The 12,984-nt window shown below is 33.8% G+C and overlaps 2 protein-coding genes across 2 annotated transcripts; one reads left to right on the top strand and one right to left on the bottom strand.

Annotated features, from left to right (window-relative positions):
- Positions 1–2,200: 2,200 nt before the first annotated feature.
- Positions 2,201–3,806, bottom strand: LOC123217024. The gene is made up of 2 exons (XM_044637760.1): positions 3,431–3,806; positions 2,201–2,406 (listed from the first exon to the last, which is right to left on the bottom strand). Exons 1-2 carry the CDS (start codon positions 3,748–3,750, stop codon positions 2,397–2,399), a joined length of 330 nt encoding a protein of 109 aa, XP_044493695.1. The 5' UTR covers positions 3,751–3,806; the 3' UTR covers positions 2,201–2,396.
- A 64-nt stretch (positions 3,807–3,870) lies between these two features.
- Positions 3,871–9,340, top strand: LOC123217023 (protein PECTIC ARABINOGALACTAN SYNTHESIS-RELATED). Its single transcript, XM_044637758.1, has 11 exons — positions 3,871–4,330; positions 4,672–4,722; positions 4,842–4,932; positions 5,509–5,585; positions 5,787–5,875; positions 6,178–6,297; positions 7,032–7,148; positions 7,238–7,381; positions 7,474–7,597; positions 7,697–7,888; positions 8,519–9,340. The coding sequence occupies exons 1-11, from the start codon at positions 4,043–4,045 to the stop codon at positions 8,876–8,878; spliced, it is 1,653 nt and encodes a 550-aa protein (XP_044493693.1). The 5' UTR covers positions 3,871–4,042; the 3' UTR covers positions 8,879–9,340.
- The last annotated feature ends 3,644 nt before the right edge of the window (positions 9,341–12,984 follow it).

Here is a 12,984-nt window from a genome sequence, read left to right on the forward strand (position 1 = left end):
AAAACATGCTTAAAAAAGCACAAAAATAAACAAAACGGATGTTAAATTCGAAAAATACATATCAAAAACCCTAAATTAGAAAAAACGGATATAAAATTCAAAAACTACACGTTAAAAAACCCTAAGTGTGAAAAATATCAATTTACCCCTTATAATTTTTTTACACTCATACAGGTCCAATATTTTTCCTTTGCCTTCTTATTATTTTTCTAATCTCCTAAAAGTCAATTTCTCCCAACCCCCCAGATTCCCCGCCTTTCACAGATAACCCCAGGTTTTTGTAAATTTTCTTACAAACCCCCGTGGATTTCCCCCTCTTTTTCATGGCCCTAATATTTTGAAAAAGTTAAAATTTCTCCCATCCCACGGGCGATCGTTCCTACTCATGGGAGATATAATTCGGTTAGTGGGATCTACTATTCCCTCATACCTGATCTCCGGTCAATCTAACCCATTTTCTAGTAAAGAATTGTCATTTTAGCCGTCAATTTCAGCACAAATCAAATTTACACATCCTATAACACAAAATCCCTCTTGAATTGATTCAAACAAGAGTATGAATGATGTACTAACCTTCTTTTCCATTTTCGGTCAGCGAAAAATATGAAAAGTCAATGGAAAAGACAAAAAATTTTGTGCCTGTGAAAGACCCGTGTTTTTTTTTGAATTTCAATAGTGAATCCGTAGAAAATGTGAGGAGAGATATGTAAAATTTTTGGTTTATATATAAGGACAATTTGGTTATTTCACAAAAAAATGCATTTTCACATAATCCTTAGAGGTTTGGGCAATTTTACTTAGCCCCCTTAGTTTTAGGTATTTAATTTAATTTTCATTGATTTATTAATTTTACAAAAAAAAATTATAATGAGAGAATATTTCTCACAATAATCTTTCGTTTCAGAAGTCAACTAGGAACATCAGGAGTTAATTACCAAAAAATTACCACTCAAGTTTAGATTTATTTTGTGTTAATATTGTTCACCTTATTTCTAAACTCAATTCATTACTAAAAAAATATAATTAATAATAAATTAATATCTAATCATATGATAATATATGATATTTATTTTAAATATATATAATATTATTTTTTTAATATTTTATCCTAACACACTATTGTTTTTTTCAGCTAAATAAAACAAAAGACGACATATCAATAAAAAATAATGTTATATACACTTTTTATATACTATTTATGGCATGTCATTAATTTTTAATTCAAAATCATTTAATCGATACCATTTTCATCGGTATTCATTATAAATACACATATTGATTGGTAAAACGTCTTCATTGTTTTCATAGTCTTAGTATTTAAGTTCCTACCGTTCTTCAATATTCTTGCTATGAGAAATTGGTTCAACTTGTTTTACTTTGTAATGTGATTGTCAGTTTCTGTTTACCAATTAGATGGTGTAGTAATGTTGATTTAAAGACAAATATGTAGATCACAATTTGAATGCATCAAATTTCTCTTTGAAAATTTGGAAACAAACTCTTCATCAACTGTTCTTTCACTCTGTAGTAATTTCTCCCAAGGGCATTCACCAAAGCATGATAATCTCGAATTTGAGAAAGTACCCAACTGTAACATCCAAGGCTAAATTCGAATCAAATCAAATTTAAACTCAATTCGATTTACATATAATAAAACACAAGCTTGAGCCCGTCAAACTCATTGCAGCTAAACTTAAACTTGACTCAATTTAAGTTCGATCTTTTAACTAATTTGTTATTAAAACGATATCATTTTAATATATATTAATCAAAATAATGTTGTTTTGTATTAAAATTTTTAATTCGCAAACTTGACAAACAAGCTCGAGCTCAAAACTCAAGCTAATTTAAACATGTTTAAGATTAACTCGTTTTAGAGCCATTCGAACCAAACTCAACCTCGTTTTTAAATCCAGCCATAGTCACATCACAAAATTTTTCAACTCTCATTGATTCCCATATGAACACGGCGGAATTCATTTCTGTTCATTATAACGTAGGAGCTGCGTATCACTTGCATGACAATAAGATAATCTATTTTTTGGTTATCCTGCGTATCATTTTTTGGTTAGGTACGATAATCTATTCAAGACTTGAGTCCTGAACTTACGGACAACAACACCAAAAACTTGCAGAATTCCTGAGGTTATCCTGGGGAGACTACTTTCATGTTTCTCATCCAAAGCATTCAAGCATCAAGTCTCAAAAAGAAATTAATTCATTCAAATGTAAAAGAAAGTAACTCAATTGAGTATTTATAATGAATACAGAGGCAATGAAAGTTGCCAAGTCGATGGATCTGCATAACCTTGGACGAATAAGATATGGAAAACGACTGCAACTAACAGCACCTTATAAAACACCTGTTCATCAATGAATTAATTCAAGAGTTCTTCTCATAGACCCCTGCAATATTCAGATGAAGATATCAGTGAATATGAGCAGGAAAATACCAATTTATCAGATGATTCGATGAAACCATAGAAATGAAGAAATGGGTTTCTCATGAAAGGCAAAAGAAAAGAAGAAACACATTTCCAGTAACTGGAAGGCCAAAGACAGGCTAAATGCGAGATACATTTTTACCGAGCTGGTTAACAAACTTCATAAAAATCAAACAGTTTTCTCTCACACTAAAGAAGTGGCAAGTTAGAATCAAAGATCTAGGCAGCATCCTGGACTTATACAACGGATTTTTTGATTTCACGAATGCTAACACAACTGACTTTTATAGGAGCTGTTTAACTATACTAGCCTGTCATAAACTTAAAAAAGAAAAAGCTCTATTTATGTAGTGCCAGTTCATTTGTTCTTCTGGAGACTCATAAAAATACAACCAAAAACTTCATCATATAACTTTTTAGATGAAACCACTGATTTTTTTCTCTCTTGCCTCTTTTGGGTTTTTTTTTTTTTTTTTTGTTTTCCTGTGTTGTGTGAGTGTTCTTTGTGTGCAGGTTGTGAGTTTGTGTCATAGGACGTTTACCCTCATGGCTTCATCAATATCATAACCAATAAAATCAGTTTTTTTCCTCTGGTTTTGCAATTCTTTTCCTTTAGAGTGCACATTTTTCTTCAAGGCTCTTATTGATTGTATAAACCCTAAAAAAAAAAAAACCCAACTTTCTTGAGTTGCAGAAGTCAATCCTTCCAAAAACTCCGTTTCAGTAATCCTGTCTAAACTTACTCAACATGAAATATATAATATAACGAGCAAATTCAGAATGGGTCTGCAATAAATTAAATTGTTATCCAATAACATAAAAATTGAGCATATCTTCTAAGAACACTAGAAGAAGGCTCCAGCAGAAAGGATAATTTTTTTCGCTATACGCACAGATAAAATCCTGAAAGCAAATGGGCTTCCAAGAAGAACTATGTGCGACGAATGCATTATAAAGATAAAATCAAGCATTTGAATCTAAAATACCTGACTTTCTTCACCAGGATAGCTTTGAGCTTGCGCGCCAGGTCCTGAGAACGAATCTTACGCTCGAGATTCTTGCGTGCCAACACTCGCTTCTCCGAGTTCTTGATGTGGTGAGTCTGCCGTCGCTTTATTAGCCGTTCCATTCCGCTCGATTGCATCTTACGCTGCATCAACGTCAAGGCTTGCTCCAAGTTACCGAAACGCACTTTCACTCGAATGCCCCTCCATTGTTGAACTTGATGATTCTGACAAAGCACTGAGTTTATAATCTGACTCGGGCGAGTCAATAGACTGCCCACTTGCCGTGATATGAAGTTCATCTCTAAATGCCTTCTAGTTTGCACACTAGGGTTCTCGACATTTTATTTGGGAAATGTCAGCAAAACGGTGCGCTTTGGAAGTATTAATTTTATTTTCAGAATAAAATTACCTTATCACCCTCACATTTCTTTGATTTTGTGCGATCTTGGACTGGCATGCACTGCAAGTCTGTAACAGTGGGGAACCTCTTCCTCCACGGAGCACTGCCATTTTACCAAATCCAGAAACCAGAAGTGAAGCGGAACTTGGGAGTTTAACTAAGCTAAGCTGGCTTTCAGTCCCAAGCGAGCCATGGCCGAGCTGAGACATTCCAGCTCGTTGGGGAGCCGAGCAGGTTCCTCTCCCAAGAAGCGCGACGACACCGCCTCCCCTCTTATTCATGATCATCGCGCTGAAAACGATGACGAAGGTCGTATTCGACATTCATTCAGAGATCGTGACCGTCCAAATTGGTTTAACTCTCCTTTCTTCAGTGACGATCCTAGGGTTTCACAACACAGCTCCAAGATCTCATTTCTGTTGGTGCTTATTATTATGATCGCTGCCGTGATCTCGATTTTCTCGATAATCAATCAATTGGTAAGCAATGCTTATATTGTTACTTTTTTCTAAGTGGTGATTTATATAGGGAATTATTGTTGCATTTTCATTGAAAATTGAATGTTAAAAGGAATTCTTAATAGTTAAGCTAGTGGTGATAGTGTAAAATTGAAATGCTGTGAATGTAATTCTGGTACTTTTTGATATAGATGCTGAAGTTAATTTTGTAAAAAAAAAAATCATTTTTGAGTAAAACGGTGTGAGATCTGGCCTTCTTAAATTGCATGCAAATTAAGAGATGGGTATGAATCTTCATTTGGTTGGTTTTTTTTGCTTGATTGGGATTTGTATTTTCTGATCGCTCTTAAAATCTATTTCAGAATGCTCCTTACTTGTGTAAGAAAGATGGCATTGTACTGCACTGCCCACGGGTAAGTGCTTGTAACATCTTGGTTTTTGGTTTCTCAGTTTTCTTACTTTTTGAGTGTTTTTTCGTCACAAATGAAATCTTATTTCTAATATATATATATATATTTTAATTTTTTGTAAGGTCAAAGAGGATCCTTCACTTTGGGAAAATCCTTACTCTGCCACTACCTCATGGAGGCCTTGTGCTGAGCGTTGTGATGTTGGAGTGTCAGGTATATGTGGTTATTTGTTGAATAGAATGTGGGTGTTGCCTTCTCTGGTTCCAGCTGTAGTAAGGGTTAGTTTCACTGAACAGGGAATGGTTTCATCAAGTTTTATGCTATCTGTAGAATTCAAAATAAATTTAAACATTATTCATTCATACAAAGCTATACTTTTGTACATTTTTAATTCATTTGTTCAACTTATAATATGTATGTGTTTCGAGTAGATCGTGGATGGAGAAACAGGAGTTTTGTTATAGAATTTACCATCCATTATTAATCCTTTCCTTTTGGGCTTAATGGAACCATTTTTATCGTCTAGTGAATATATATTTGCTTGATGAATAATCGTGTTCTGAAAAAATCATGGCTCTATTTTGTAGCTTCTACCACCCTTAATATTCAAAACTATGAATTTGGACTGCATTAATGTGCATGGCTATGCCTATGTTGGTCATCATGCAATATTAATGTTTTCAGTTTTTTCCAATGTGATAATCATATTTTCTATTTTCAAATTCTATTTTGCCTTCTGCTGCTGATTTTATAGTATTCTGGACAGTAACATTTCTAAATTCCATGCAGATATCCCTTCAGAGAATGAAACAAATGGTTATATATTTATCCATGCTGAGGGTGGTCTGAATCAGCAACGCATTGCTGTATGGTTTCTATTCTTTCCAGTTATTGCTTGCTTGAGAAAGTCTTCTTTTTTCTTGTGCTTCCATTTGTTTCTGTATCCTATCTGCATTCATTTATATTTCCTCTTTCTTATGCGCATCTAATCAGTTTTGCTGATTTACAAAATACACTACCCAGGTTCAAACTGTGGAATAACTTCTGTTTCATGTGTTTGTATGCAGATATGCAATGCGGTTGCTGTTGCCAAAATAATGAATGCCACCCTTATTTTGCCTGTTCTGAAGCAGGACCAGATTTGGAAAGACCAAACGTGAGATCTCTTGATTGTTATCTTGTACAAAATATCATTTTGGACTGGTGTAGAGGCATATTAATGTGGAAAACAGAATTAGATTTTTGAAGGAATATGACATCTTTATAGGTTCTCATTCAAATTTATACTATTGAAAAATGCATACAGCAACCCTTTTGAGAAAAATTCTTGTATGCTTTTGTGTCTCAGTTCATACGCTTAAAGTTGATAGTTGGTTTGGGATTGCTTTTATATAATCTTGTTTAAAATATTTGTATGACTGCATTTTCTTTTAAATAATATCTTAGATATTTCTTCAGGAAATTTGAAGACATCTTTGATGTTGATCATTTCATTGATTACCTAAAGGATGATGTGAGAATTGTTCGTGATATCCCTGATTGGTTCACTGACAAATCAGAATTATTCTCAAGCATAAGGTTTGATATCTTCATCTATTAATTTATTTAATTAATTAAAAATGAAGTCCTGTTGTGTTGTATACATATATACACAGTAAAGATTCTGTATCAATAGTGAAAATTAGATGTGGCTATGAAAGTGGACTAGAAAACCACCCTGAAAAATAAAGCGTTGAGGAGCAAAGACCATCTGTACAGAGACTTTCAAAAACACATCAATATTCTTGATTGAACCAACCCTCTTAGTGGTAATCCAAGAAGCAATGCTTCTTTGGTTATTGTCATTCCTTAAAAGTAAATATATAAAAGGGCACAGGAATGAGGTTTACATGTTTGCTTTAGCTGTGAGCTGAATTAGGTGAAGGGCTAGGTTAATCTACCTGTTTTAGAATTTTGATTGTGAAGAGCTTGAGAATAACTTTTCACAGAGCTCTCATAAAATGAAAATTGATGGCAAGTAAATTGACTAATAAATGGTGGATCGAATAAATCATAGGAATTATAGAGTTTGTAATGCGTATTCAAAACAGTTGTTCCTATCTAAACTACATATGACTTATCTTAAATATTCGCTAGGACTTTTCAGATGTAGAAGCATAGTTTCTACCTTAGTAGATATTGGAATGAAATTTGTTTGGACATGAAGTATTATTGAATCATAGAGCCAGTTTATATTGTGCCTTCTCTTTTTACTGGATTTGGAGTGGTTGCCATTGCATTGATTTCATCTTTTCTTTTTTTGTGTTCTCTAGACGGACTGTAAAAAACATTCCCAAGTATGCTCCTGCCCAATTTTACATTGATAATGTACTTCCTCGAATCAAGGAAAAGAAGATAATGGCTCTAAAACCCTTTGTTGATCGACTTGGGTAAGTTATGGGTACTATACAATCACTTACCATTTGACTTTTTTTTTTCATTTGAATAAATTGTTATTTCATAAAACTTGGTTTCCCAGGTATGATAATGTTCCCCCAGAAATCAACAGGCTTAGGTGCAGAGTAAATTATCATGCTCTGAAATTTCTTCCTGAGATTGAGCAGATGGCTGATTCCTTGGTATCAAGGATGCGGAATCAAACTGGCAGTTCAAATCCTTACATGTATGTGATTTTGTTATCTGAAACTTTGTTGATTCATGGTCTGAGTTATCATCCCCAATTTCAGAAGTACTAACAATGTTCTCTTAACACAGGGCTCTGCATCTTAGGTTTGAGAAAGGGATGGTGGGCTTATCATTTTGTGATTTTGTGGGGACAAGGGAAGAGAAGGCTAAAATGGCTGAATATAGAAAAAAGGAGTGGCCTCGACGCTATAAGGTGACTTAGAATAATATGATCAGTTAGTATTTCTGAATTTAATTTGATCCAAAGTGAAATGTTTATAATGTGTTACCTTTGATGTAATATTGTTTGCAGAATGGTTCCCATTTATGGCAATTGGCTCTGCAGAAGCGTAAGGAAGGACGATGTCCTCTTGAGCCTGGGGAAGTGGCGGTGATTCTTCGTGCAATGGGATATCCCAAGGAAACTCAAATTTATGTTGCTTCTGGTCAAGTTTATGGTGGCCAGAACCGGATGGCACCACTAAGGAACATGTTCCCGAATCTGGTAAGACCTTAGAATCTGTTTCCTTTGCAATTTTCTCAACAGGAATCATGCAATAGAATAGCATGAATAGAGCTTCTTCATTTTAAATGCTGAGCATTATCGTCAAAAGTCTTTCCCACACTAGTCTTCTGTTGGAAAATTTAATTTCAATAGCTGGGTACAGATATTTTCTTATGTGATCTCATCTTTGTGACATTTTCTCCTGGAAGAAATTTGCTGCTTCTTCTGTTGTCCTCCTTATTGCCATCATGTATAAGAGCAATGCCATTCTGTTGAAAAAGCAATTGTAGCAAATTTGTCCAGAATGGCATACATAAAGAAAAAACTTTTTCTAATTATTCTACATTTCTCAAAATAACAGTAAAAGGAGAAGATTAACTGGTTATTATCTATGTACAATTATGCATGTATGCATGCTTACATATACACACATTTGAAAAAGTTCTTTTGAATGTGGTTTTATGTGTCATTTTTGAGGAACATGGAGATTCTAAAGTAATCTTGAAAACATGTAGTAAGCTAAATTGTTTATTGGCTGCAATGATAAGCATGCACCTGATTGACTGGAAGTGTTTGTAATGTCTTATCTTTTATTGAAGTTTATTTTATCATGACAAGCTTTAATAACAGGTTACAAAGGAGGAGTTGGCGAGCAAGGAGGAGTTAGCTGGTTTCAGAAAGCATGTAACAAGTTTGGCAGCCCTTGACTTCCTGGTCTGCTTGAAGTCTGATGTTTTTGTGATGACCCATGGTGGTAACTTTGCAAAGTTGATAATTGGGGCACGCAGGTACATGGGTCATCGTTATAAATCCATAAAACCAGACAAGGGGCTTATGTCTAAATCTTTTGGAGACCCCTATATGGGTTGGGCCACTTTTGTAGAGGATGTGGTTGTCACCCACCAGACACGGACTGGATTGCCGGAAGAGACCTTCCCTAATTATGACATTTGGGAGAACCCTCTTACTCCTTGCATGTGTAAAGCCTGACCTCCTAGAATTCTGTTTTGGAATTTCAAACTGATTTATCTTTGAGGAGCTTCTATCGGAAGAAGCCTTAGAGCATGGCATATGAGAAATGATAAAATATTTCCCTGAAGCTCTGTAAAGAAGAACACTTTACAGTATGGGTGATACCAAGTTTTTAGCTGGGGAAAGAGTTGAAACTTGCAAAGAATAGATAAAAGAGGTAGGAGCCTGCTGGATTGGGATTCTAACATAATTTGAGGCTGTCTCTTCTTATGATTATTTCTTGCTCCCTGTTTGCCGTGAGAGAAAGGGGTTTTGTCCAAAAACAATAGATAAATTTAATCAGTTTTGTCTGTATCATTCCATGTATAAATTTTAATTGAAATGTGCAGCAGGATGGCAGTTACTGTAGTTTCCAATTAAAATAACTAAGTCATGACGATGATAATTTTTATCTGTTTGCACCCTGGTTACTTCGACAAATATGTGCTCTCTCAGTTAATTATTTAAATGGATGGTGGGTGTTATGATTTGTATTTAGATTTTAGATATTGACCAAAGACAGGTTAAGTGCATTACTGTTCGCCGGAGTATCCTTCTGGGCTAATCTGGCTTTGCGATGTTACCCTGTAAGAGACTTGCTGTGGGATTACTGTGGCTTTTCCGACTATCACCTATGGGTTTATACCAAAAAAAATATTTGAAGTGTCGTTACTTTTTTAATTTAACGTATAAAGGCCAAAGGGCTTACCCCGCTGAAAGTTCATTGCATACCTAAAGTAATATCTTCTAATTATTGAAAATTTAAAAATTCGATTGAAAATAGTTAAAAGAAACGATATCAATTAATATTATTTATTTTTTAGTTAAATTTAAAAAATTAGCAGTTTTTTTTTTTTAAATTAAGCTTTAAAATATTATATTTTTTCTCTTAGGGTTTTTTCCCTTTTTCCTTTTTAGGCGCTATCACTATCTGATTCTCTTTCCCTCCCTTTTCATTGCAATTTATGGCACTTTCTCATCTTTATTGCTAGAAGAAGACGAAGACTTGAGAGGATATCAAAAGAAACAATGGTTCCCTGTCGAACCAACAAGAGAAAAGAACAATAGTCGTTGGGTTGACAAATAATGATATGTCATTATGTAATTAAATGTTATTTTATTTCTGATTTAAAACTATCCAATTACATTATAATATATTATTATTTATGTACAAAATTATGTAATTTATTTGTGTATATAATATTACTTATTATTATTATTATTATTTTAAAATGTCTATATATACCCCAACCCAAATTTTCCAAATTCATTTAACATCTCACCCTCAACTTTCCTCAACTCTCTACCTCAATATTTATATATCAATATTTCCTTTAAGCATTTTCAATATTTCTCTCAATTAATTTTCCATTTTTTCATATTAATTTGTTTCCATTGTTTAAAAGAATTTTGTCAATTATTATTTTTATTTCATTCATACAAAATGAGTCCCAAATCAAATGAGTTTAATCTTTTTGATAAATTTGATAAAGAATAAACTAATTATATCAATGAAAACCTTAGACATAGGCACATGCAAGTGTAGTACCACTGTTAAACCAAAAAAAAAAGGGCAAAAGTTGATAATGTAGAAGCACTTCGATTAAATAAAATATTCTATTGGTGGTAATTGATTAGAATAACAGTGTGCACATATTATAGTGCATGTTTAACTTGTGTGAGTTTGGTGGAAATTGATCATCTTCATCAACATATAAATGAATATTGCAAAATAAAAAAAATACTATAGCACTTGAGAGCACAACAACAAATTACCTTCATGAGAACACGGTCAGTTTGCAAATCTTCTACATGTAATCTAGCTAGTTTTGGTGTAGAAGAAATATTCAACTTCTTTTATAGTTAAAAAAAATGTATGACTATATGGTAGACACGTTATCATTTTTAATCAACCATTTTCTTATGTTGAGGATACTATATTAGAATGAATAATGCAAAAATAGTATCCAATATGCATTAAAAGAATTCCTAGGTCTACATTAAAATCATACATGGTTAGCAATTGTGAATTAATGAAATTACAAATTATAAAAGCACTAGTTGATTTTGAAGGTGTTATATTTGTGACTTTTGATTTATAGACATCTAGTAATAAGTAGTTAAAATATCTTTTTGTAATTGTCAGCTATATTAATTCTAATTGGTTTTTATGCACAAAGTTATGATTTGTTTCTATGCAAGTTTGATTTGATTATAAGGTGAGTTAAACAATTGAAGCTCGTAGAAGCCAACTATGTAGATTCAACCAAGAAAGACCTAGAACAAGATGAATGCAATACAATATGACCTAGTTACCAACCAAGGCTTAAAAGACATTTCACTAGCCAAGGTTACTCCACCACCTATCTCTGGTTAGTAAAGAAGGATAAAGGCACAAGAGTTTTGCAAGCTTAAAGGCAATTTCAGTCAAAATAGCCTAAAATCTTACATGAGAGAGATGAGCCTTTATATAGGCTTCAAAATATATTAAAATAAGCCAAATTTTGAATTCAAAATAAACTAAAATAATGCTTCTCTTGAGATCTCAACCTAATTGTCAAAGATCGTGTGACATGCCCAAAGAGGAAAGGAACAAGGAGCTGCCCTTGTGTTATCTTTTGTCCTTGTTGAATTGGGTAAAACCTTGAGCTTATCACATGTCATTCTTGTCTCCTTGTTTTAAGCTTCCTTTGACTTATGTGTTCTCCCCATGCTAGATAATACACTTATAATAGAGTTTAATTACATAAAAAACAACAATTAAGCTAATACATACTTAATTAAATAATACCTAAATGAAGAGGTAGCTTCATTAGGCTTGGGTTCTAGTCTAGGATCCATGAAAGCACATTGTATCCAATTGAGTGGTGTGGGCCTATTGAAGCTTGGATGGCTGAATGTGGAAAAAAATGAACTTGGGCTCGGACTTGCGTGTTGTCTTTGGAAGTGTTGTAACTTGATTGCAACACATGGCCCAAATCCATATTATCCTCCTTGAGTTAAGGGGAATTTGTCCTCAAATCTGGGAGGTTCTCATCCTCTAAGTATGATGCCAAGTCTCCTATGTTGAAGGTTGTTGAGACTTCACCAAATTCATTCGGAATAACGACTTTATAGGCATTGTCTCCGACTCTTGCTATGATCTCAAATAGTCCTTCGGCTTTAGGCATTAGTTTACTCTTCCTTTTGGATGGGAACCTTTCTTTCCTCAAATGCAAACATACCAAGTCCCTAGGTTGAAATATGCATGGTTTCCTTTGTTTGTTGGCAATCTTCTTTTATGTTTCATTTGTTTTCTCAATTTAAGCCTTGATACATTTAGGGAATCTTTTCACGGTTTTCATCTTGCCTTGGGCATCCTTATTGAGTTGCAAATCAATAGACAAAGAGGTTAGTTCAATAGGAGTGATTGGATTATTACCATAAACTACCTCAAAAGGAGAATGCTCAATTATAATACTTAGAGCCTAGTTGTATGCAAATTCGACATGAGCCAATTTCAAGCCTCAATCCTTGCGATGTCAATTCACCATAGTTCTCAAGAGAGTTTCCAAGGTTCTATTTGTCACTTTTGTTTAGCTATCAGTTTTTGAGTAATGAGAGGTGTTAAATAAGAGTTTTGTGCCAAGTTTGCTTTATAATATCTTCTAAAAATAGCTCAAAAACTTGTTATCTCTATTGGACACAATTATTCTTGGAATTCCATGCAATCTCACCACTTCCTTGAAGAACAAATCTGTCACCTTACTTGCATCATCCATTTTGTTACATGGAGTGAAATAAGCCATCTTGAAGAATCGGTCTATCAACACCATGATGGAGTTTTTTCCACTTTGTGTCTTTGATAAAATAATAATAAAATCCATGCTTAAATCTTTCTATGATAGTTTCGAAATAAGTAAGGGAGTGTAAGAACCCGATTTGAAATGTCTTAGCTCTTTGACAAGTGTCACACCTTGTAATGATGGCTTGAACATCCCTTAGCATTTTTTGCCATTAAAAATATTCCTTGAGCATCTCTAAGGTCTTGTAAACACCAAAGTGACTTGTCAAACCACCACCATGTGTCTCTTTTATCAATACCT

The sequence above is a fragment of the Mangifera indica genome, chromosome 5, assembly GCF_011075055.1.
Source record: "Mangifera indica cultivar Alphonso chromosome 5, CATAS_Mindica_2.1, whole genome shotgun sequence".
Taxonomy (NCBI): Eukaryota; Viridiplantae; Streptophyta; class Magnoliopsida; order Sapindales; family Anacardiaceae; genus Mangifera; species Mangifera indica.

Excerpts from the sequence above, each read along its gene's own strand:
- LOC123217024 (XM_044637760.1), bottom strand. The coding sequence starts at position 3,750 with ATGAACTTCATATCACGGCAAGTGGGCAGTCTATTGACTCGCCCGAGT.
- LOC123217023 (XM_044637758.1), top strand. The coding sequence starts at position 4,043 with ATGGCCGAGCTGAGACATTCCAGCTCGTTGGGGAGCCGAGCAGGTTCC. Across the intron at positions 7,149-7,237 it reads CCCTTTGTTGATCGACTTGG|GTATGATAATGTTCCCCCAG; the intron begins GTAAGTTATGGG and ends TTGGTTTCCCAG. Across the intron at positions 7,382-7,473 it reads GGCAGTTCAAATCCTTACAT|GGCTCTGCATCTTAGGTTTG; the intron begins GTATGTGATTTT and ends CTCTTAACACAG.